This window comes from Wolffia australiana, chromosome 4 (genome assembly GCF_029677425.1).
Source record: "Wolffia australiana isolate 7733 chromosome 4, ASM2967742v1".
Taxonomy (NCBI): domain Eukaryota; kingdom Viridiplantae; phylum Streptophyta; class Magnoliopsida; order Alismatales; family Araceae; genus Wolffia; species Wolffia australiana.
Genome location: NC_135838.1, coordinates 19,566,638 through 19,593,224, shown reverse-complemented (window position 1 = coordinate 19,593,224; position 26,587 = coordinate 19,566,638). Strand labels below are relative to the sequence as shown.

The 26,587-nt window shown below is 46.7% G+C and overlaps 1 protein-coding gene across 2 annotated transcripts in view; it reads right to left on the bottom strand.

Moving 5' to 3' along the window:
* The window catches only part of LOC144702271 (casein kinase II subunit alpha-2-like), a 33,846-nt gene extending 12,343 nt beyond the window's left edge, over positions 1–21,503 (bottom strand). For both annotated transcript variants that reach the window (XM_078574244.1, XM_078574246.1), the window contains exons 1-3: positions 21,134–21,503; positions 7,365–7,494; positions 7,047–7,241 (exon numbers count right to left, since the gene is read on the bottom strand). In XM_078574244.1, the coding sequence (XP_078430370.1) occupies positions 7,047–7,241; positions 7,365–7,494; positions 21,134–21,480 (672 nt within the window). In that variant the 5' untranslated portion in view covers positions 21,481–21,503. The remainder of the gene's footprint in view (positions 1–7,046; positions 7,242–7,364; positions 7,495–21,133) is intronic.
* Positions 21,504–26,587: the final 5,084 nt, after the last annotated feature.

Here is a 26,587-nt window from a genome sequence, read left to right as displayed (position 1 = left end):
CCACCTCCCTCTACAATTCCCCTCCTCGTGATAGTCTCTACATGTTACAACTCCGTTGTAACTCCTCAATGAGAACAAGAACTTGAACTTGCTAATAACAGATCCACGGTTTCACCAGAGAACACTAGGGAAAAGAAGTTGGATGAAGAGGTTGACGGAGTAGGCACGTCGAGAGTTGGTAGAAAGGAGGAAAAGGGTGTCCAGAGATGGGGAAGGAAGAGAGAGGGAGAGAGACGGGGTGATGCACGCCTCCGGCTCCTAGTTGCCTTCTCGTTGCAGGGGTGGTCTTCTGCAACGTAGAGAGAGAGGTAAGCTAGGAGTCAGGCCTCAGAATATTCGTAGAGATGACTTACGATTGATCAAAGGTGCTCTCTCCTTCTCAGAGGCCGCTCTTAAGGATGCGATGTTGGGCTTTGTTGGGCCGGGTCTCCCTCTTGGTGTCTGGGCCGTGCACGAAGTTCATAGACACGGGTGCGGACTGTATCAGGACTCCCTCCCAACGCGACCAGCTTGTCCTCAAGCTGGAAACTGGTTGCGCAACTTATCGGCCAGTTACCATGTTGCTTCAAAGTCGGGGAGACCGTCCCAGTGCGTGAGAACTTGCAGGCCGTTGGCAGACGGTCGAAAGGCAGCGATCCGGGCTGGTTGGGCCGTCCATTCGTATTCCTGCGTCAGTCCTGCCGGCCAGGCTTGGGTGGTAGGCGCTGGTTCCACTGTCGGTTTCAGTTGGGAGACATGGAAGATGGGGTGAATCTTGGCTTCGGGTGGTAAGGCAAGACGGTTGGCCACATGGCCAATCTTCTGTGTGATTTTGTAGGGGCCGAAAAACTTGGCTGCTAGCTTCTCATTGGGATGGCGGGCAAGTGAGCGCATGCGATAGGGCTTCTATTTCAAGTAAACCATGTCGACCTCGGTGTACTCGACAGGGCGGCGGTGGCGATCAGTGGTGGCTTTCATTGCTGTTTGGGAGTGCGCCAGATGTTGACGGAGGAGAGATAGCATCTAGTCGCGTTCCTGAAGCATGCGGTTGAGGTCATCGACTGGCGTTGCAGGACTGCCATAACGAAGGAGTGCGGGAGGTGCCCTACCATAAACCGCCTGAAAGGGAGACATCTTTATGGAGCTGTGGTAGGAGGTATCATAGCTGAGCTCAGCCCAATGAAGCCACGCACTCCATTTCTTCGGTTGATCGCCTGCAAAACAGCGAAGGTAAGATTCGAGTGATCGGTTGACCACTTCGGTCCGCCCATCAGACTCGGGGTGATAAGCTGAGCTGTGTTTGAGTTGAGTGCCCTGTAAGGTGTGAAGCTCCTTCCAGAAGGTACTCAGAAAGAGGCTGCCGCGATCGGAGACAACGGTGCGGGGGCATCCGTGTAGTTTGATGATCTCTCGTGCGAACTTGTCAGCCATGTTTCGCGCCGAAAGAGGGTGACACATTCCGATGAAGTGAGTGTATTTGCTGAGGCGATCGAAGACCACGAGGATGCAGTCCAGACCTCCTGCTTTCGGCAGTCCTTCAATAAAATCCATAGAAATGTCCTCCCAAATCTGTTGTGGGATGGGGAGGGGTTGGAGGAGTCCGGCCGGCGAGAGGGTCGATTACTTGAACCTTTGACAGTTGGCGCAGGCGTTGACGTGTTTCTTAATGTCTCGCTTCATACCACTCCAATACAACTGCTGAGCTATTCTCTTGCATGTTTTCAAAAAACCCCAATGGCCCCCGAGAGCGCCATCATAGAATTCTGTCAAGATTCGAGGAATGAGTGCTGACGCAGCAGGAAGCACCAAGCGGCCTTTGTGTAGCAACGTCTCATTGGTCCAAGAGAAGTGCCCGTGGCTGTTCGGCGCTCGGCGCAACTGTTGTACCACCTTCTGGAGTTTTGGGTCGGCTTCTACTTCGGTTCAGACTTGTGCCACGTCTCCCCACGTGGAGACTGATACCATGTCCAGCTGATGATCTTCGGCTGCTACTTGGCGAGAGAGAGCATCACCAACTTGGTTGGAGCTGCCGGATTTATACTGAATGGAGAAGGTATCCCAGGGTTAGTTGAGGAGGTGGTGATAATCCCCTTGTACTTCGCGTTGTTCCAAGAGGTGCTTGAGGCTGCGCTGGTCCCTGCGAATGATGAATGTCTGGAACATCAGATAGTGTCTCCATTTCTTCACGGCGAGGACGACGGCCATCAATTCTCGTTCATAAGCAGAACGTGCTCGTACTGTCATAGGCAGTGATTGACTGAAGAAGGCAACTGGACGTTCGTGTTGGAGTAACACGGCACACACACCCACACCCACTCCCGAGGCGTCGGTATCCACCGTGAACGGCTGGCCGAAGTCTGGGAGGGCGAGGACCGGCGCGGTAGATAAGGCATGCTTCAGATTCTCAAATGCCTGTTGGGCATCGGCGGTCCACTTGAAGTTGCCCTTCTTCAGTAGTTGCGTGAGGGGGGAGGCTAGCATGGCATAACCGGCGATGAAATGATGATAGTATCCTGCCAGGCCTAAAAACCCTCGGAGCTGGCGGATGGATGAGGGCACTGGCCGAGCTTGCACTGCCTCCACTTTCCCGGCGTCGGTGGCTACCCCATCTGTGGAGATCCAATGGCCCAAGTATTCGAGCCTGGATTGGCCGAAGAAGCATTTCTTGAGGTTGATATGGAGGTGGTGATCCCCTAAGACCTGCAGTACCTTCATCAAGTGCGCCTCATGCTCGCTCTCTGAGTGGCTGTAAATGAGTATGTCATCGAAAAAAACCAGAACAAATTGGCATAGATATGGTTGGAAGATAGTATTCATGAACGATTGGAAGGTGGCGGGGGCGTTGCAAAGCCCAAAAGGCATTACCAGATATTCGTAGTGGCCCAAATGCATGCGGAATGCTGTCTTCTCAATATCCTCTGGCTGCATCCGGATCTGATGATACCCAGACTTGAGGTCGAGTTTAGAAAACACACGCACGCCGTTGAGCACTGTCAAGGCCGGTCCTCCAAGAGTTCATCAACAACCGGGAATTGGGAAACGATTGGGCACTGTCACGCTGTTAAGTGCGTGATAATCCACGCAAAAGCACCACCCTCCTGTCTTCTTCTTAACTAGCAGAGCAGGGCTGGAGTAGGGGCTGCGCGATGGCCGGATGATGCCGTCAAGGAGTTGTTCTTCCACCAGCCTTTCGAGTTCATTCTTCTGCAGATATGAATATCGTTATGGTCTGGAGTCGACCGGCCCTGACCCTAGGCGCAATGTGATTTGATGATCGCAAGAGCGCTGAGGCGGTAGAGCGTCCGTCGGCTGGAAGACCAATGGAAAAGCATTGTGGAATTTCTCGCCGAAGTCGGTGGCCCTTGCAGGCTGCACAAGAGACAACGAGGTCAGAGAAATTTGGCACCGGACGGCTCGGTCTGTGGGGACCTTCGAGAGTCGGAACGCGGCGGGGACAGCTGCTAAGTGGGTCACACTAGGGTCTCCTTGCAGCGTGTGCCAGATCCCATCCACCTGGAAGCGTAGCAGCAGTAGATCCCAGTGGGTAGTCGTCCAGCCGAGGGTCCGCAGCCACGAGAAACCCATGATGACGTCAAGGCAGAGGTTTGGCACTGGAATGCAGTCAACCGAAGTTGAGTAATCTTGAATCTGAAGGGGGACCCTCGGAAGACTGTCGTCCCGTTGAGACCCTGACTGTCTCCATAATGAATCCGGTAGGGCGATGTTGTCATCCTGGTCAATGTTAACCTGCGTGCCAGCGTGTCGTCGATGAAGTTGTCCGAGGCACCCGAATCGATGAGGATGGTGACAGCTTGCCCATGGAGGGTGCCTCGTAGTTGAAGGGAGTGCGGTGATGACAGGTTTGTGACTGCTTGCAGTCGGAGACGCCTGATCTCCACAATGGGCGGCTCGGGAGGGGGCGGCTCGGTCTCGGACTCATCCTCTTCGTCCACAAAGGATCCGGTTGACTCGTCCGCGTCCATGAAAATGGAGAAATTGAGTGTTTTTCGACAGACGTGACCGGGTGCAAATTTGTCGTTACATTGGAAACACAAGCCTTGAGCCTTCCGGTTTGCAAATTCTTCCGTAGTGAGCCGGAGTTGGCGAGGGTTTCGGTGAGGTGTCCCGGTCTCTGATGCTCCCTGCGGCATGGCCCCGCGCCACGCCCGAGCGGTTTCAGTGCTCACACGTAGCCCGGGAGTGCTTCTTTTGACAGACACAGGTTCCAGTTGAGCCAACATCTTTTCCGCCCTGAAGGCACAGTCAATGAGGTCGTCCGTGGAGCAGGTCGTAATGCTGAGTACAGGGCATGCATCGCCGTTGCTTCCGAAATTTCTGGCAGATAACCAATGAGGTCCACGAATGCCGAGACAACCTCATCGACGGAGCCAGTCTGCCGTAGCTTGAACAACTGATGATAGGCTTTTTTTGGTTGTAATCCGAACCGGTAATTTAATTGTTTTTTGAAATCGTCCCAGCTGTTGAACCCTGCACGATCGTCCTTAAAACAAAACCAGGCCGAAGCCTTGCCTTCCATGTAAGACGACACAATGCGAAGTCGCTCTGTCTCTTGGGTCGGGGATGCTCGGAAATAATGTTCAACATGTCTCAGCCAGCGCTCCGGGTCACCTCCAGAGAATAGTGGAATTCAGCAGTGCGACGGCGTCCGGAGATCTGGGATGGATGTGTTCGCTGGTTGTTGGTTCGTTCACGGCGTGGCCATTTTTGATAGTGCCAATCCTCGTCCTCGTCTGACTCTGTCAGCTCTTGTGGATAGTGATCGTGACGTGGCATCACAGCTGGAAGCCGTCGGGAAGGTGGTTGGCGGTGGCCCAAGTTAGCATCGTCAGAGTAGGCGGATTCCCCATTGTAGCCCCGTGCTGTTCGTTGAGACGTTCCCGGCCGCACGGTTGCTTTCCGGTGACCGTCTGGTCTTGTGCCCCTGCCTTCTTGCAAGGCTATCTGCGTGCGGGGACTGTGAAGACAGAGCAGGGCTTCTCCCAACTCCTGCTCGGCACAATTTTGTATCGGGCAGACAGGGCTTCTGGTCGCACCGAACTCAAGTCGAGCCGGCCGCGAGTCTGCGGATCCTGCCACCGGGAGATGATTGACTCTTGTTAACGGATTGGGCTCGGTGGTTCGCGACTCTGAAAATATTGCCCTCGAAGGCCCAGCTGCCCCGAGTTGTGGGGTTTTTTCGATAAGCGTCACCGCACGGGCCCTTTTTCGTCGGGACATGTTTCGTGGGCCTACCATCCGGTCCAGCATTGGCCCGTTAGGGTTGTCTGGAAGGCTCTGGTGCTCATCCTGTGTCTGAAGGGCAGCGTCTGCAGGCTGCCAGTCGGGTGGAGGAGAGGGAGTCGCAGGCGGGGGCTCCTGAGGCAATGGAGGAGGGGCCGCCAGCGAAGGTGACGGCGTTGCCTCCGACGCTTGCTGAAGTCCGCCTTGAACTTCCAGGACCTGAAGAAGCCGTGCGAGCTGCAACTCGAGTTGCTGGAGACGGGCTTCCATGGCTCTGATACCAAAGTGTTACGACTCCGTTGTAACTCCTCAATGAGAACAAGAACTTGAACTTGCTAATAACAGATCCACGGTTTCACCAGAGAACACTAGGGAAAAGAAGTTGGAAGAAGAGGTCGACGGAGTAGGCACATTGAGAGTTGGAAGGAGGAAAAGGGTGTCCAGACATGGGGAAGGGAGAGAGAGGGAGAGAGACGGGGTGATGCACGCCTCCGGCTCCTAGTTGCTGATAAGACTCCGCTACTAATTTTCAAGAGTAAGGAAATCCTTCGAGCAGAGGTGCTCCGTTCACAAGAATAGAACCCACAACGATCCAACGGGAGGAAAGATCGTGAGAGAGAGAGAGACAAAGGGGACGGAGAAGGAAGATAGGTTAGGGGCACAAGGTCAGGGGTTGCCGCCGGCCGACTCCTTACTCCATGGCCACCCTTGGTTACCGCAGGGAAGATCGTCTGCGTGGGAGATGAGGGTGAGAGCCATTCCGAGGGGAATGGCGTGTGTAGGAGAGAGGAAAGGGAGAGAATACTCACTTGGTTGTTCGATGCCTTCTCCCCTTTCGCCCAGCCCGTAAGTTAGGGCTTCTTAGAGCTTTGTGATCTATTTGGGCTTCGTGGGCCTCCGGCGCTCATAGACACTGCCCGGAATCATATCAGTTGCCTTCTCGTTGCAGGGGTGGTCTTCTGCAACGTAGAGAGAGAGGTAAGCTAGGAGTCAGACCTCAGAATATTCGTAGAGATGACGATCAAAGGTGCTCTCTCCTTCTCAGAGGCCGCTCTTAAGGATGCGATGTTGGGCTTTGTTGGGCTGGGTCTCCCTCTTGGTGTCTGGGCCGTGCACGACGTTCTTAGACCCGGGCGCGGATCGTATCACTACATCACCGCGTCTTCAGGCGGCTCGTCCCCTCCCCGGTCCCTGCCCCCCCTGCTCGGTCTCTCCCCAACCATTCCCCTTCTCTTCTTCACCCCAGGAACTCTCCTTATCCTCAAATTATATCGGAGACGATAGATCCTAAGTGGGACCGTATCAGACTGGAAGACTTTAACACACATATTGGACTGAATTTTAGTTCTGAAAACTGTACTGCAATTGAAGTCACCAGAGGTTTGGCATTGGCCATATTTAGATGCTTATACAGAAAAGACCTAAGATCTCAGAAAAGTTAACAAGATAAAATACTAGTAGAGATTAAAATCAGATAGAAATAAACATCATTCAAATTGCTGAAGATTTGACACCTTAACCCCAATCTCCTTGCACGTTGTTTTCAAGAATAGGACAAACATGTTGAAATCACTCAAGCTCGTTACTTATATATTGTGGCTAAGGAAAAATAGAACGAATATTGGGTAAGATCTTTGCCTGATAAGCTAAAACCAAATAAAAGAGATAAAAATTACTGTGATAAAGGGAAAGTTGACATGCAGCAAAATCCATTTTCAACATTTTGCAGTTGAAAATGAGCCATAATGTCCAGACATTAAAAAGAAAAGTGATCCCCATCTTGTCTAAACCAGAAGTTGCTTTGAAAAATGGATAAAAAGTAGCACCTTCAAAAGCTCATAAAGATAGTAACGAATATCATTCTCTGCAAGCAGTGACAGCGTATTCTTGAAATCTGTGCCATCTACATATTCAAATATGAGACCTGAAGTGTTTGAATGTGGGTTTCCTACAATATCCAGTAGCTTCACAATATTTGGCCCGGAACAAACATTTTGGAGAATTTTGACTTCCCTCTTTATCTGCACAGATCTCTCAGTCAAAAGATAGCCATCATGGTTCCATGGAAATGAATTGTTCTTGACATTTGGAGAACAAAGTAATAAAATGTGATGAAAGACTCATAAAAAAAAAAAAATTTCTACCTTCTTCATCTTAACTGGTTTTAGGATCTTGACAATGCAACGCTCGTTGGTCCTCATATTTATGCCCTCAAAAACTTCACTATACTTTCCTCCGCCAACTTTTTGTACAAGGTCATAATTATTTGCATCACTGAGAAACACCAACGCAGTTAAGGGTACAGCTGCATGAAAAAGGAAACCAAAACTAGAAGAAACAACTTTCTATAATTATTTCCCAAAATAATTTGATAAAAATCTGTTTTCAATTATAAAAATGGCCTAATCAATATTACATCTAAAATACTTGCTTTCTCAGAACCACCAAATTTGACATCCCACCAATAACACAACATTAACTCTATAGCCCAATTTGACATGGGTTTTCTCTTATCATAACATGCTGGAGCTATTATTTTGTTTCATTTCATTTTAGCCCGGAGCTTTTTTTTCCTTTCCAGTAATTCTATAAAGATTTACAGAAAACAAAAATCCAGAGTCCCCTGGGCCAGAGAAGTATGAAGATTCTTCAGGAGAAGTAGGAGACGAAATGCTCACATGTTCTTGATGAGTCTATTTCCCAGTTTGCCTCTCTTTGCCCGAAAAGGTGCAAGAACACCTTTTGCTGCAGGAATACAGAAGTACAACAGATGTGCGGTAAGTGAAGGGGAGAGACACCAAGGACGAGGAGTCTGGTAGACCCGACTCAGCCGGAGAGAAGAAATCGAGTAGAAAGAAAATCCTCACACCCAAGCTACTTCAATCCCAAGTTCAAAGTTTCCCCCTCTTCCAACTCACCCCGTCCAAACAAGCAAGGAGCTGCCGGAGTGGCAGACCTCCCCTACGAGGTGAAGGAATCCGAGGGTGGTCCGAGAAAGAAAAAAATAAGAGAGAGAGATACAGAGAGAGAGAGAGTGCGAGAGCATGGCCCTTCTAGCCGACTGCTGCCCCATCCTCTCGACCCCCCGCCCTAATCCAGGCTCCTGCCATCCATTTGGGCCACCACCTCCAGTGTGCTGGTAACAGGCCCGTTAGTAGCTCCCCCCACAGACTTGGGCTCCTCCTGCCCCGTTCCTTTGGCCCGACGTCAATATGTCTGTATTGGGGATGTATCAAAACCCCCCCCCGTAGAAGCCACCAGGTCCCCCAGGTGGAAGTCAGGGTAATGATGAGTGATTTCTGCTGCCGACTCCCAGGTGGCGTCCTCTGGAGGCAAGTGTTGCCACTATATGAGAACCTCCCATCCTTCTGTTGACTGAAAAATGTCACGGACCTGCTCCGGTCTTGTGGCCACTTGTAGTTGCTCGTTGAGGTCACTCAGGAGCGGTTGGGGGCATTCATTAGCTTTATGCTGCTTCTTCAATTGAGAGATGTGGAAGACGGGTGGATAGCCGAACCTAGGGGCTAGGCAAGCCGGTATGCTAGCTGACCGGTGCGGTCAACAATTGTAAAGGGTACATAATACTGGGGTGAAAGCTTTTGAAACAGTTGTGAGCACATGGTATTCATATGATACGATCAAAGCTTGACAAACACTGCCTCGCCCACTGTTAGTTGCAGGTTGCGCCGATGCTTGTGTGCCTGAGTCTTCATGCAACTCTGGGCATCTGCTAATGACACCTTCAATGCTTGTAGAACATGATCTCTTTCTTCCATCTTTATTGCCAGGGGTCCCGCAACCTCGGCTAGGGCCTTGAATCGAAACAGCGGTGGGGGGTCGCAACCATAAACTGCTCTGAACAGGGTAGCGCTAGTGGAGACATTGAATGTAGTATTGTACCAGTACTCGGCCATGGGAGGAAAGACATCCAGCTGGTTGGTCGCTCCCCTACAAAACAGCGTAAGTAGTCAGTCTCCCAGGCAACGATTCACCACTTCGGACTGCCCATCAGTCTGGGGGTGGCAAGCGGTGCTCTGCATTAACTGAGTCCCTTGGACAGATTCTCCCAAGACTGCCTGGTGAAGATTTTATCTCGATCGCAGACCATGGAGCGTGGAAATCCGTGGAGCTTGACAATATGGGATGTAAATGCCTCTTCCACGTCCTGCGAAGAGAAAGGGTGACATAAAGGTACAAAGTGCGCGTACTTAGGCGGTCCACGAACACAAGAATAGTGTCCTCACCCTTGGAGCATGGCAGTCCCTGTTGAGGATCTTATCTTAATGGAGCCTTAAGTATGTATCCAAGTAACTCAAGAATCCACCAAGAATATAGGGATGAGAGTAAACAAAACCCACGCAACGATTTGGAGAAAATAACCTTCTTGGACAGGATGATAAGTGTTCACAATAGTGGTCCAAAATAGCAAGTACAAAAGGAGAAAAGAGAACAAGTTCTCTAAAGGTACTAACCAATAAGAAGATACGCCAATGGTGTCATCTTCTTCCAAAAGCCTCTTTGCAAGATGCTTTGTCCCTAACTCTTGTCCAACTCTCCAATTACCTAAGCTTGAATCCTCTAAGGATGATCACAGGATGCTCTCAAGAATTCCTTCAGAATTCTACCCATGATGAGGAAGACACCTCCTTTTATAGAGCTCCTTGGAAGCTTCTAGAAACCTCCCTCTCTAGAAGGTTTCCACAACTTTCTAGAACACCTAGAAAAACAAACAAGCTTCTAGAAAGATCCATTAGCTTCTAGGATGGACTAGAGGACTCAATAATATTCTAGAAGCATATAGAAGTGGTTCTAGAAGAGTCTTGATTGTTCTAGAAGTATCTAGAACATTCTAGAAAAGTCCAGAGAATTCTAGATCATTATGAAAGCTTCTAGAACATGAGTGTTGAACAAGTCAACCCTCACAGTCCCTTGATGAAATCCATGCATATATCTTCCCAAATCTGCTTGGGTATGGGGAGTGGTTGGAGTAAGCCTGCTGGCGACAGTAGCGAATACTTCACCCATTGACACATGTCGCAGGGGTGGACATATTGTTGGACTCAGGTCTTCATACCGTGCCAGAAATAATCTTGAGAAAGTCTTTTGATATGTGCGTAATTCTCCTGGGTATCCCCCCCTACTGAGTGGTGGTAGACATGTAATAATTTTGGGATTAACGCTGAGGACGAAAGCAAGACAATGTGGCCACCATAGAATAAGTGCCCTTCTCGTAACTTATATCCCGGGGAACTTGCCGGGTTGGTTCGCAAAGCTTCCATGGTCTTCCCCAGAAAACGGTCTCGAGCGATCTTATCATCCACATGCAAGAACTCCTCCAAGTATAGAAAAGAGATGGGGAGGGTTTGAAGGGTAACCTCGTTTTGCACTTGGGACAGTGCATCGGCCGCCTGATTCTCTTTCCTGGACAATAACTGACAGAGAAATCAGAGCCCAGTATCTTCGCAACCCAACCCTGGTATTCTGAAGACTTATAGTTCAGTGTAGACCGTAAAGTGTCGCCCCAATAGATAACAGCGCCATTGCTTATTTGCCAAGACAATCGCCATGAGCTCCTGCTCATAAATAGGCCGGAGGCAATTACGGGCCAACAGAGACTTGCTAAAGTAGGCGACCAGTCATTGGTTTTGCATCAACACGACTCCGAGATCCATACCAGAGGCATCTGCCTTAATAGTAAAAGGCTGTGAGAAGTCAGGGAGCGCCAACACAAATGTCATGGTCGTTTTGTTCTTCAAGGCGCGGAAGGCATGATCTGCGGTACCGTTCCACACAAATGCATCTTTCTTCAGCTGCTGCGTTAGCCGCCACGCCAGTTTGATGAAGCCTTCAACAAATCGATGATAGTAGCCAGCGAGCCCCAAGAAACCCCGCAGCTCACGCAGGTTGGTGGGTCGCGGCCACACAGCAATAGCAGCAATTTTCTCTGGGTCTACCTCAACACCCCCAGCCGATATATAATGGCCCAAAAAAGCCACCCTTCTTTGAGCTAACGAGCATTTCTTGGCTTTGAGCGTCAATTGATGCTGTTGAAGTTTGCTAAAGACCTTGTGGAGGTGGTTCTGATGCTCCTGCTCAATCCTGCTATACACCAAAATATCATCGAAAAAGACTAGGACGAACCTTCGCAGGTAGTGCCGAAAGATGCAGTTCATCAAACTCTGAAAAGTGGTCGGCGCGTTCTTGAGCCCAAACGGCATGACCAAGAACTCATAATGCCCCACATGCACACAAAAAGCCATCTTCTCCACATCCTCTGCTCCCATGAAAATTTGATGATAGCTGGATTTAAGGTCCACCCGTTTGAAGATGCCCACACCGTGGAGCTCATCCAAGAGGTCATCTAGATGAGGAAATCCACAGTGACCTTATTCAGAGCACGGAAGCCCACGCAGAACCACCAGCCATCATCCTTTTTCGTCACAAGAAGGGCCGGACTAGAGTATGGGCTGCTTGAATGCTGGATCAATCCCGCTTGCATCATGTCCCCCACGAGGCACTCAATTTCCTCCTGTGACTGAGGATATCGGTATGCCCCCACGCTGATGGCCGGGGTCCAAGACGCTAGGGTGATGCGGTGGTCTACTTCTTGGACTGGAGGTAAACCCTGTGGCTCCACGAACACCTCAGTAAATTGTCACCGGAGTTCTCGTGGTCAGTGCTCATGTGATGTCTCATGCAGCGGGGTGGTGTCGCATACAAGTTGATACATTTTGGCTATGCCCGTGTCGTCCTGCTGCAGCTCGACCATTAATGTCCTCAGCGAGATTCTGCTGCGACTAAGGCAGGAGTCATCCTGTAGCATAACTTGTGAGTTGCCTACTCAGAAGGTAAGGGTGAGTTGTGCCCAGTCCACTTCTGTTGTCCCCAATGCATAAAGTCATTTCATGCCGAGTATCACACCCGTACTTATCGACGATGAGCAGGTACTCCTACACGATATCCAACCCCTGCAAGTTCAATTTGAAATGTTTGCAGATGCCCAGCCCACACACCGCGTCGCCATTTCCCATAATAACGCCATAATTGCTTGTAGCTGATATGGGAAGGTGGAGATCATCCACCAGGTCTTGGGCTAAGAAGTTGTGCGTGGCCCTACAGTCAATAAGGACAGTCACCATCTTCTTGCCTATGTGGCCCCAAAGTTTCATTGTACCTTCTGCCGTGAGTCCCACCACAGAATTCATAAACAGCTCGATGAGCAGTTCCCGAGGATCTTTGTCGTCAGCCCCCGCTTCTGCTATAGTGGGTTCATCGCACCGTGGTCCTCTTTGTCCATGAGGATCAAGTGGACCTCATGCTTGCAGCGGTGGCCTGGCGTGTATCACTCATTGCAGGAGAAACAGAGACCCTTTGCCCGCCACTCTTGTAATTTAGGCGTTCATCAAGGTCAATCATCGTTTGACACCCCAAGGACTGGGAGAGGCTAGAGGGGGTGATCGATGAGGCATCTCTCCCCCTAAGCTGTGTGACGATATCTTCGTTCCCCTACGTGGCTCTCCCCTCACGAGTGAAAAGCTTGACCCCCGAGATTGGCGAGCTTGGGGCAAGGCGCCCCGTGGCGTGGGGTGTCCTGCCAAGGCCCAATTTTTATCTTCAACAGCCTGTGCCATGTCCATGAGATTGATGAGACCCTCTGGTCGGAAGAGCTTCACTTCGGCTTGGATGTCAGAACGCAAGCCTCGGAGAAACACTTGCGGCTATGTTTGAAATCAGCCCAATCTTTGAAAGGCTCCTTTGAATTGGTCCATCGGTACCAAATGCAGGCATCACCTGCTAGGCTTAAACTGCCAAATTTAAGCTTCATTGTTGTCGGCGTGTCTTGGACGTTGAAGAAAGTCTCCGCCTGATACACCCAGCCTGATGGGTCACCTTCCACAAAGGTGGGTAAATCCACCAGCTTGACGGTGGTATACCCCTCCTCACAATGGTGACTCAATCCCTGTGCAGCAGTGGGCACGACTCAACCACTAGCGCTGTCAGTCAAGGCACAAGGTGGTGGGGAGTGGGGACGGAGAGATTCCGGCTGGATTGCTCGTGGAACCCTCTGGAGCCACTCCAACTAGAAAGGGGCAATGGGGGATGCCATGCCTGGGCCGAGAATGCCTTCTGTCAGTGCTGAACACAGCGTCCCATCTGTCGGGTGATTAGCACCAACTGATTCTCCATTGTCGAATGGTGCCCCTCCATGCCTTGAAGAGCTGCTTCAATGGTGGGGAGTTTGCGGAGACCAGTGCGTGTTTCATCACGTTCTGAATCCCCCGACTCCACCGCCATGTCTTTGGGATAAGCATCCCCTTCCCCATTTTCTCTACCGCGCAGTTCTGTCGTGGCTCTAATACCAACTTGGTAGACAGAGAGAAGAGATACAACAGAAAGAAAATCCTCACACCCAAAATACTTCAATCCCAAGTTCAAGGTTTCCCTCTCTTCCAACTCACCCCATCCAAGTAAGCAAGGAGCTGCCGGAGTGGCAGACCTTCCCTACGAGGTGAAGGAATCCGAGGGTGGTCCGAGAAAGAAAAGAATGAGAGAGAGAGAGAGAAAGAGTAAGACAGCGTGTCCCTTCCAGCCGACCGCCGCCCCTTCCTCTCGACCCCCCCTAATCCAGGTTCCCACCCTCTATTTGGGCCACCAACTCCGGTGGGCTGGTAACAGGCCCGTCCGTAGCTCCCGGCATGGGTTTGGGCTCCTTGCTCCTGTTCCTTTGGCCCAACGCCGATACGTTCATATTGGGGGCATATCAGAGTCATGGGCTTTTTATACGATATAGCATCAAACAATGCATCTGAAAACAATATTCCAGATTTCCAGCTTGAGGGCAAGCTGGTCGCGGTAGGGGGAGTATTTGGCCAGACAACCCATATCTATGAGAGGCTTGTAGGCCCAGTAGGGCCTACAAGCCCAACTACCCTTCTAATTTTGCCATAATGCCCTTCCTCTCTGTCACGATCTATTCCCTCAAGTAATCCCAGTAGGGGCATTCTCGTCTTGCACTTCCCTTTAAATATGTAGCCCTCATTGGAGGGCAGGACATGAAGTTACAAATCTAGTGTTTCCCTCTGGTAGCTACTATCTCACTCGATGACATCCACTCTGTTGGGCCTCTTCCCCTCTGGCAATGCCCACTCTGCTGCTCCTCTGCCAGCCTCCTCCCTCTCAGCATAGTCCATCCCGCCAGGGTCACCTCTTCCCCCTTCTCAATATGTTCCTGAGGGAATCATATCACTCTCTAGAAGGGCATGAACCAGTGGACATGAGTCGAATCTCTCTCTCTCTCTCTCTCTCCCCCCCTTCTTCTCCTCTAACCAACCCCTGACACCTCTCTACTGGTCAACACATGTCCCTCTGTCCTATGAATTGACAACAACATCCTCTCTTCCAATTCCCCTATTCCTACATTTGACTTTAGCAAATTTATCCTCAACTGATTCTCTCTTTATCCTCTTAATAAGGGAACATTTCAGGGAGGTTTCATTTGAATTCAGTAATATTTTGGAAAGAAAGAGTGACATAGCTTCAATCATTCATACCCGTCCAAGATGACTATATCAGGGAAACATTGTATATCAAGGAGACATTGTCTATTAGAGAGGGTTCTCTATTGGATTGACAGTTCTATGTACGGGGGTAATGGAGAAGGATGTACCCCACAACTTCAATGGTACAACCGGCCATCTTTGGTTAACATACTCAGACTACAAAGGTTCCACACAGCCCACAGTCAATCATTTGAACATCAAGTATATGGCTTTGATATCGATGAGATTCAACAAAAGAAAGTTTCCAAGGAGACAACTCTGAAATCAATAATATAATCAGAAGGCACAATTGGTACCTCTGTCAGCAGTTCTATGTCAATCACGTCTCAACTTGTTTTTTTATCCTAATTTAAGCATCAATTAAGATCCACAACAGATTAATGGTTTGATTTTCCAACTGAAATGCTACAATCCCCTTTCTCCCAGAATTCATGCTGATGACAGCAACAGTGAATCTGCGGAGAACATCCAGAAGTGATACTGTTCATATCGGAAACAGAGCCTACTAACCTGGAAAAGCAAGATAAAGGCCGGGGTAAAAAATTCAAGGGCTGAGGCCAAGCTTTTAGCCAAAACGTTAGCTTTCAGAGAAATTAAGTTCATATCTAGCTCCCCTTTATTATTGCCCAAATAGTTAGTCAAGATACAAATTATCAATACAAGTTTGTGAATGCAAACCTCAGTAATATCGTGGTATGAAATGAAGAATTGTGTCACTAAATAGAGTTCTAACAAACCAAAGCCTTAGGGAACAGAAATTGAGAAGGAAGAACACAGAAGAACTGAATGGGAAAAGCATGAAGTCAATTCCTCTTCTCTCTGATCGCAGATCACTCCAAAGGTCAGCCTTGGCCATGCTTGACCTTTCCCAAAGTGGTAACCACCTGTCTTGTAATTCTTCTCCCCCTTAATATTCTGGCTCGGGTCGTATTTATAAGCTTGCTGAGCTGACCCAATCTTGTACATGAAATAGAGATCCGATACCGCATCTATGAACGTCTTCCCAGGCCCACATTGGAGGCCCATTCGCGGGGACTATTTCAACCAACCGGCGGAGGGAGATTGGGGGCTTTTTGACTCTGGTAAGTGCCACAGCACCTCCACTTCGAAGGCTCCTTCTGTGACCTTCCTCGTTGCAGACGATCAATCCTGCACGAGGGTGGCATCCCAGGCCGAGTCCAGGCTTTGTCGAACCCGTTTGCTCGGAGGTGTCGTCAATCCTGCCACCCTTTCTTATCTTCAACCTATCCCTATCTTCTTCTACCTCTCTCTCCCTCAGACAAGTGGATTGTTGACAATGGTTAAATTCAATCAAGTTTTGGAATTACAAGGCCATAACAAGTTATTATCAGAGCTGTTCTCCTGGAGACGATGGAAGATCACATTCAGCGCTTGGAAGAAAGGTTCGACCGCCTGCTTCTCTTGCTGGAACAGCGACAGGACCAACCTACGCCAAGACAGGAGCCGGGTTTATCCCAGTCGGGATCCCAGCTCCTGACCCAAGTGCTTGAGCAAGCGCCTCCCTTGCCACGCGGGCCGCCGCTTGTACCACCGTCGCCGACTGAAGGACCACCCATTGGGGCCGCCACAGACGAGGCCAACACCTCCATGGCTAACCCTAATGAGCAGCATGCAGGGGACCCCAATCGGCTTAGTGGGCTGGCGAGTAAAGAGCAGTGGGCCCACTTGTCCATTCCGCGCCGAGGTCAGGCCGGTCTCAAGCAAATGGGCCCATTTGCAGGAGAGATAAGCCAGCCAGGCTCACTTATGAGCGGCCCGGCCCGTCAGCCCGCGGGCGGAGGTCCACATGCTGACGACCGAGAGCACTGCGAGGCTCACAAGTTCCCCACGGTCGACGGTCTGTCTCCTCCCTTCTCGGCCAGGCTTAACAGCTCCAAGGACGGCAATGGCTTCCCGCCACCAGAATTCGGCTGGGAATGTCATCGTCTTGCCGACAATGAACTTCCCTGAGTTCACCGAAGGCCGCACTCGCTGCGCACCTGCCTTGCATTGCAAGAGTACGGGCAGGGGCACAGGGATGACGACTTGAGGCTAGCCATGCACCACTTTCCTCGTGGAAACTCTCGGAACCCTGAGAGCTTGTCCTGGCTCAAGGGAGCCGTCTCCGTCACGGGGATTGCGGCGGGGACCTCGGTTGCCGGCCTTAATGGCCCATCACGACCGCCGGGCCTTGGCGGGAGAGTCCGATTCGGATCATGACGAGAATGACGATTATGACCGAAGAGGGCCAATTCAACGCGGACACCGGCATGGTACTCGGCAACACCGGTCTCCTAACTGTCATAGGTTCACCGAAATACCGTCCTTCACAGGAGAGCACCCGGAGCATTGGCTGCGACGCGTGGAGCACTACTTCCAAGAGTACACTGCCTGTGATGCAGAGAGACTCCGGGTCGTCTCATCATGCATGGAAGGCAAGGCATCAGCATGATTCTGCTTCAAGGATGACCAAGCTGGGTTTGTCAGCTGGAACGACTTCAAATGACAATTGTCATATCGTTTCGGCCTTCAACCCCGAGAGGCATACCATCAAACGGGCTCCGTGGACGAAGTGGCCTCCACCTTCGTGGATTTGATGGGGTACTTGCCCGAGATATCAGAAGAAACTACCATGAACGCCTTATACTCTGCTTTGAAACCGTCCCGCCAAGTGGAAATTCACCGGCGAGAGCCTCGCTCCATTGAAGCACTAATTGACTACGCGTTCAAGGCAGAGAAGCTACTAAACCAACTGGAGATGACAACATCAAGGCGGAGCAGTGGGGTTCAGCGAGCAGCGGGGGACATTTCATGGAGCTTTCCAGCACCAAACCTCCTAGGGGGAGTGTCCGGAGGAAACCCCCCAATGCGAGCACCCCGCCAGATTCGTCTAACGGCCAAGGAAATTGCCACCCGGAGGCCGCAAGGCCTGTGTTTCCAATGCAATGATAAGTTTACGCTGGGTCATACATGTCGTAAGACACAAAACGTCTCCATTGTGATGAATACAGCGGAGTCGACAGGAATGCAGTCAGATGAGGAAGCAGAGATTGAGGACGAGACCAGTCCAATGACAGACAGCCCACATGAGCTCAGAAAACTCACTATTCAAGCAGCCACTAACATGTCATCACCACATTCTCTTCCGCTAAAGGGCCGTATTCATGACCAAGAGGTCATCATTCTCATCGATTCGGGGGCGTCCGACAATTTCATCAATGACGGGCTGGCTCACAGGCTGGGGCTGAGGCGACAGCATATGACCCCATACTGTGTGTGTTACGGAGATAGCAGACAATCTCAAGGGACAGAGCTGTGCCCCGACGTGAAACTCCACATTCAAGCCTATTCCGCGACCGTTTCCTTCCATCCAGTCCAAGACTTATGCCTCGATGTCATCTTGGGGTTCGCCTGGCTCTGCACCCTAGGATGGACTTCCACGAAGTGGGATCTGCTCCTACTACGATTTCATGCCGATGGCGTATGGCACACACTGAGGGGAGACCCGAGCGAGACACAGCTTGAAGCAGCCACGACCTCAACGAGAAGCAAGCGGGATCAGACCATAGGTATGGGATTATACTAACTTGCCATAACCTCGTCGGTAATCTCGCAGGTGACGGAGACGGAGACGAACGTCGAGCCTTACAAAACGCAAAATTTCCGACTGTTTTCGAAACACCAACGACCCTACCGCCACACCGAGCCTGTGATCATCAAATCACCCTGCTTCCTGGAGCCGGACCGATCCATTGCCATCCATACCGTTACTCCCACCTACAGAAGAATGAGTTAGAAAAGCTGGTGGAAGATGTTATGATCCTGGATGGATCGTGATAACCAAGAATCGAAAGAACTTATTGAATCAACGAAATAGTACCTCGACGAAATCGAGAACAATAATATTCCGAACAATCAGAGAGAAATGGAGCAAGTAACAAATCACTCGTAGTTCCAGACGCAAGAGAGTAAGATTAGAAAGAACCAATTGAAAATTGAGGGAGAGAGGCCGGATCAGTCGTCTTCTCCTCCGGAACAAGATCGCAATCCCGACTCCAGCCCAAAAGTCGTAACTGAATTTTTGATTCCTTTATTCGACGTACTCCTCTTTATATACTGTCTTGGGAAGTCGATTTGGTCAACTACGGTGGACCGCTACATGTCCGCCTTGGGTTGGTGCCACGAGCCTTGTGTGTTTTCTCTGATATGTCTGATGCGGCCTCGTATCAGAAGAGCAGCTGATGGCGGGAATCATCAGGCCATATTGTAGCCCCTTCTCCAGTCCAGCTTTATTCGTGAAGAAAAAGACAGGGGGATGGCAGTTTTGCGTGGATTACAGGGCCCTCAACAGCGTCACAGTACCAGATCGATTTCCCATTCCCATGATGGACAAGTTGCTTGAGGAACTCCACCGCACGACGATCTTCTCCAAGCTCGACCTCAAGTCTGGCTATCACCAGATTCGCATGAAGCCAGAAGATATCTAGAAGACTGCCTTCTGCACTCATCAAGGGCACTATGAATACCTGGTGATGCCTTTCAGTCTGTGCAATGCTCCCACCACCTTCCAGGCCTTGATGAACGCGATCTTCCAGACATTCCTCCGTAAGTTCGTCTTGGTTTTCTTTGATGACATCTTAATTTATAGCGGCAACCGAGACGAGCGCGAGACACACCTACAGGCGGTGCTGCAATTGCTGATGGAGCACCATCTAAGCATCAATGCCAAGAAATGCTCTTTTGCACAGTCGAGGCTGGAATATTTGGGCCACTGGATCTCCGCAGAAGGGGTCACCACGGACGGAGTGAAAATTGAAGCTATCTGCGAGTGGCCATTCCCTCAAAATCTGCGACAACTGCGCGTATTCTTGGGGTTAAAAGGCTACTATCAAAGGTTCATCGAGGGGTATGCGTCCAAGGCGTGGCCGCTGACACAACTGTTAAAGAAGAGCAAATTTCAGTGGGGAGAGGAAGCGCATCGAGCGTTCAAGGAATTGAAGCAAGCCTTGTCGTCAGCACCGGTATTGGCCCTTTCCGACTTCACCCAGCTATTTACAATTGACACGGATGCATCGGGCGTGGGCGTGTGCGCGGTGCTGCTGCAAAAGGAGCGGCCCATCACTTTATTCAGCAAGGCACTCCCACCCACTATCCACACTCGATCGGCATACAAAAGAGAATTGGTCGCAGTGGTCCTTGCGGTCAAGAAATGGTGGCATTATCTCATGTTCCTCGCATTTGTCATCTGCACAGATCAGCGAAGCCTCAAACACTTGCTCAAGCAGTGAGAAATCCAAGGTGAATATCATCACTTGCTTTCAAAACTAATGGGGTACCATTTTTCCATTCAATATAAGGCAGGTAGCTCAAATCAAGTGGCTGATGCATTATCCCGCCAAATGGCAACCGCGGACATGACCGTCCGCGCAGTGTCTCTCTCTCCATGGGGGGACATAGAAGGCCTACGCCAAGAGGCGGATCAAGATCCATATCTATAGCCCGTCATTCATAAGTTACAAGATGATGCCAACAGCCAGGGCAAGTACAAACTATCACATGGAGCACTACTTCATGACGGACGGCTAGTGTTACCATCTGGCTCCCCGAGAATTGGGCTTATCATTAAGGAACTTCACGACGGGGTCATTGGGGGCCACTGGGGATTCCTCAAGAACCTATCAGTTTTCCTCTAAATAGTATGACTCAAGAAAGGAATTCACAAGAGTATCAGCGTCAATGGTCACCGTTAAGTGCCCAGCGATATACACTCTGCCATAATCATCCCAGAGAAATCCAACAGCTCCAAATTTGCAACAACGGAACAAAATTCCAGGGAAGTAGAATCGTGAAAGTGTTGAGAAGAGAGTGTCATCAGTTTGATTTTTTGTCAGAGGAAAAATCGAATTAAAAAGGATCAAACGAAAAGAAAACTACATTATCATCCGGATGCAGTTTTGAGAAGAAGAGCAGCATTGAAAACAAATATTTTTCCAAGATTCCCATTTCGTAATGCTGTTGAGCTGAAATATTGGACCGTTAGCCATAATAAGCAAACTAACCATATACATGAAACAAGATCACTCGCCATCCATTTACCATTAGATCCTCGATCCCTACATTCCCTGGCTTCATACATTTCAGAAGATTGTCTTATCCCAAGCATAGTTACTTGATGGTATTTTACACAAGAATTCCATTCAGATTTCACTATATGTTAAGTGTCAAATACAATGAGATCCCTGGTTTCACGCCACTAATGCGAGTAGAAGAGAAAAATAAAATGAAAGATAACTTCTGGAATGCAAGCTCGACTAACGCTGCGACAAATTAGTTTTCAGAATCTAGCCCTTTACCCCCACTGTAAGACGAGAGACTCATAGTCCCAGTACTCCTTGGGGCGAAGCAAATTGACATCGGCGTACACGCGAGCTTTGGACTTGGCGACGCGACGCCTATATTCAGAGCAATTGGCAACTGCAGTCGTCAATTCATTGTCTGCCCAGTTTTTGTGTCTCCATGGCCAAAGTTTCTGAGGATTAATCGGTAATCGCAGAGTGATGAGTGCCGCCGCTAGCACCAACCATCCTATGCAATACAGATGGTAGAATCGACGACGATACTGCGTAGATCTCATTGAACCGAGTCCGAGCGTGTTCCCTTGCAAGATCATCGTCCCTCTACCATCCGCGAGCTTGAACATCGCACTGACATACGCTTCATTTTCAATCTTGTGAAACGAAATTGTAACGGTAATGCAGCAATATATATAGTACTCCTCGGCAGTCATCTCGATCAGGACTAAGAAATTTTCATAAAATTTTTCAGACGAGGTCATCCGTCATCCGGCCGCGACGGTCACAGTGGGTCTCGGAAGGGTGACGGGGCGGGACGGGACGGGAGGGGACAGGGTTGACGGACTATTAAATGTTCGAATGGATTAATTCTTGACATCGAATTGTATTAAATAAGATCAGTTGCTCAAGAATCTATGCAGATTGAATTAATTAATTGATTATAAAGAATTACATGTATGTCACATGATAAGATGATATTTAGACAGTAATATGTTTTCTAATGGAACTGTTTTTCAGTTTTTTCAGACGAATATGAAAAGAGAGATTTAAGAAGAGCTCTACCTGAAGCCAACCCCTATCTTTGAGGATCTTGAGATACCGGATTGGATTTAAAAGCATAATTAATCACTATGAAGGCTTAAACAAGCACTCATAAGTAGAGATTTATTAGGTGACGGATGACCTCATCTGAAAAAATTTATGAAATTTTCATAGTCCTGATCAAGATGACTGACGAGGAGTGTGTGTATATATATATATTACTGCATTACCATTAAAATTTCATTTTAAAAGTTTAATAAGTAGATATTTGTTAGGTGCTTGTTCATCTAAAATTGTCATTGTTGAGAGCACACATAAGTAAAGACCTAATAAGTAGAGATTTGTTAGCATAAAATCAATAAAATTGGGGATATAAATGATGAGTCATCACCAAGACAACGAGTTGAAAATGGTGTAGCATTGAGGGGTGGTCCAATCAGAAGATTTCATGTGTTTTGATGGATAGCACAAGTGAGCAACCCAATCCACAGACTGATAGGTGGCCCAATAATCAAAACCAAATAACACGACAAGTCAACAATTTATTTTGATATCATAAAAACCCATTTAAATAAAGTCAAGAATTCGAGAAAATCATGACTAGCTATTAAAATGTTCCTCAAAATATAAGCCCAAAAGCTGCAGGATCAATAGGGGAATAAAAGGAATAAAGCTAAAATGGACTGAATAGTTAATTTTTTGTTCTTTTCATGCTCAGATGTATGTTCCTTATCACTCAGAATTTTAGATAACATGTGCTTCTAGTAGGCTTATCCTGAATTATGATGATAAATGCATGAGTTATGGCCCACAAATCCATCAGCGGTGTTACAAAGAGATCCCATGGGAATTCTGATAACATGCACTTCTAGTACCTCAACCTGACCTTATTTACATGTTTATTTGTATTAGATTAATTATATGTTTATGTTATCAAGCTCAAAATGATTAAATCTATTTTAGAATGATAATTGAGTTTTCTGAATTTTTTTGTATTTTCTAGATTTTCTGACAACAGATTCTAAAATAATACAATTTTCTGAGTCAAAATGTATTTTTTCTAGATTTGTTTGACATAATACTTCTTATGTCATTTTGAATCTTTTTCTCTCGCGCCACCATGTGTAGTCATTCGATTCGTCAAACGACAACGAATCGTAACTAAAGATAATGATTGGGGACAGCCAATCATTAACTCAGTTGATGGTGTCATCTAATCATTTAGCTACTTTGGTATAATGGCATTTAAGATAACAAATTACTATTTCTATATTTTTACTCCACAGGATGATGTGGACGCACAAAAAGAGCTCCTCTTTTTTCCAATAAATTTGCTCCATGGATCGAGAAAGAGCTAATTAAAACATTGTTTTTCTTCCCTCTCTCTCTCTCTCCCCTTGGAATGGTTAAAATATACAACTACACTTATGTGTCGTGTTACACATGGCGCCACATGTACACGTGGCGCACGTGTGTCACCCTCCTATTCGGTTAAAAAGGGATCCTACTGACGTGGCACGCGATGACGTGCCACCCTGTCAGCTGTGAGGATGTTATTGAAATAACAATTTAAAAAACCTTTTGTCTTTTTTCCATGCAAGTAGACGTGATGACTCTGAAAAATGCGAGCGCATAAGATGATGCAACGCAAAATCTCAATGATTTGACAGTTCAACCGAAAACACAAAAAAGGAAGCGTGAGCGCTTCTGATAAGGAGAGAGAAAAAATCAAGGTCTCCGATTGGTCCAAATTAAAACTACGATATTTGACAATCCACAGGTCCAATTGAGCTGACATTTTCAGCATTGATTCATCTCCCTTCCTTTTTCCATCCATATTCTCTGATCTATAAATACATGCATGCATCACTATAACATTTATCTTGATCTTGCTTCCTACTCATGTGGGCTGATTGAAAGATTGTTAGATTCGAGATCCATGGAGTGTGTTCTTGGTGTCTTGGGTGTGGGAAGAAGCATTAGAGAAGAGGGGGAGCTTTCCGGCACTTGTAAATCGCCGTGATCATGGCAGAACTCAAGGATCTAACATAAGTGCCTTAACCTTAAGTTGCTCTTTTCAGACATCATCATTAGCTTAATTAGATTTACTATCACCTGTTTCACAATCACACCACCTCCTTACGTCCCCATAATCTCATCTCTCTATCATCACATGGTTAATTCACACAATCATTCTCGTATCTGACACATTTTCTACCTCATTCACGTAACGCTTTGTGTAACTCTACTTTCATTTCCTCTTTTCTTTGCTAATTGTAATCTTGAATTATAGCTATTTACAACTAGCTATAATTTCACCTAGTAATTTCTCGTCCTCATCTATTCTCAAATAGATAAACACTATAGTAAGAAAATTGAATCATTAATCATCATTCACTATGGAGACGATCTGTACTCATCACTAGCTAAATATTCATAGGTAAGTACTGTTATATAGTTATTGAATAATCTCAATCACCAACGATGAGTTGATATCCTAAAATTGAGATTATCTAATTTGATATGTGAATTTAATGTTATCCTTTTTCCAGGAAGAGTATATGACTTGGATTTAGTTCATGTCAATGTACATGACACTGTTTTTTGCTCCACTAACCAATTGATACTTTATGGATCCTATGAAAAATTATGAATCAAACTTGTGATATACATCATTCAAAAAATGAGCATACACAAAATTTTTTTACAAATTACAGTAACAGCGATTTGAACGCAAGACAAGTGGTAGATAAACAAAATGCGTCCATTTTTGCAATAAATTCTCTACAAATCTAGAAATCATCTGCAAGAACAATGTTGTTGTCTGAGATCAGATGATGTGTTGATGTACTGCCCTGTAGATGTGTTTTATCGTCATGTATTAAATTATTACTATATGTTTATTATTATTTATTAGGACATGTGTCAGATTGCAATAAATGAATTAAGGATGACCTTGAAAATGAGATAAATGATTATCAGTTATTTTGAAAGATTCTGGCCTGAGCATTGTTTTTTATAAAACCCCTAATCTTTAAGCATACCCCATAAAATATAATTTCAGAGGGAGCCTACATGCCCATGGATCAGTCTAGTTAATAACTCTAGTGATCAAATAACCTTTATTAGCCTTCCAAATTAATTTCTAGATCAATATATATTGATTAAGTAAAGATAAACCAGAGATAAGGGTTAATTAAGATTTTTAAAAGCTTTTGAATTATATGATTGTATTTAACTATAGGGATTAAGTGTTGAATAATTTAAATTTAAATATGATTTTCTTACAAGAATATATATATTTGGAATTACATATCATTTAATGAAATATAATATTTAAAGTTAATTTGAAATAATTCTAGAAATCAGGGAAATACTAATTAATCAAAATTGTGTAGAATCCATTTGGAAATTTATGGAATTTCTACTGAATTCCATTTAGTACCTTATACAAAGCTTAGGGAATGTCAGGTAAAGGTTGACAACAGTGACATGAATGGAGTGGATGAATGACTTTTACCATCACAGATTGTGGCAGATATGCCTGACATATGTGTCGACAAGTGGTGGAGAGCATTATTCAAGTAGATTGAATAGTTTTGGTCTTGATAAAAGTCAAATATAATCATTTTAATTAAATTAAACATGTAAGTTCCATGATATTCGTCTAATGTCCAGCTTGTAATCAACAACTTCACAACAATGTACATGAGATGAAGGATTGTGTCTCAACATGTTATTTTACAATATAATTTATAGTGACAGGCATGAATCTTAAAATATTATCATAATTCTCATCATCTTACATTGATGCTTTCTCACTTCTGCCTATTCCAAAACACTCTAGGATAAACGAGAGGTATATCTTAGTCATAATTTCTTTTGAAATGTGTAAACTCTATCTTGACACGATGAAGTCTTCCTAACCCTAAAGAATCAATGAAGGTTTAAGTTTTTTCAGCTCATTTCATGGATCAATCTCCATCATGAATCAATAATATTTATTTTTCCAATTTTTTAGATGGTTGAGGATAATTAAAAAACATCAAAATAATAAAATTTCATTTTATTATTTATTTTTGAAAAAACATATAATCATATTTTGGGTTCCCAAAAAGCCTTATGGATTGGGCTCATCATGCTCATGATGTGGGATTCACTCAAGCAGATTTGAGTGATTGGCTGCCCTTTATGAAATGTGCTTTATTCAATTAATTTGATTAATTTTATTCATAGATTTAACTTGGGGATAGAAGGGCTTTTAAAATATGATAGCTATCCGAGATCAAATCTTAGCACTTAAAAATATTAAAAAAATATTCAATTTTACTGATAAAGTAATACAAAATTAAAAAAATAAACATAAGATAAATCAATTAAACCCAAAGTAAAAATATTCCTGCTGAAATACATTAAATTATGCCTTCTCTGGAATAATATTAAAGGAGACTGATTATATACTGTATTGTTCAAGAGAAATACATACTGTGCAGAAATATTTTATTCTTTTCAGATCTTTGTGGTTAGTGAGGTTAACGCTTTGGGGGCCAACTAGAGAAGGCTGTAGAGGACAAGTTGAAGTAGATCAAGCACTGTCGATTGATAAAACCAAAATGAGGCATGAAATTATACATAGTGTAAGCCCATTTTGGCACAATTCTATTAATGTTAACTTCATCTTTATAATAAGTT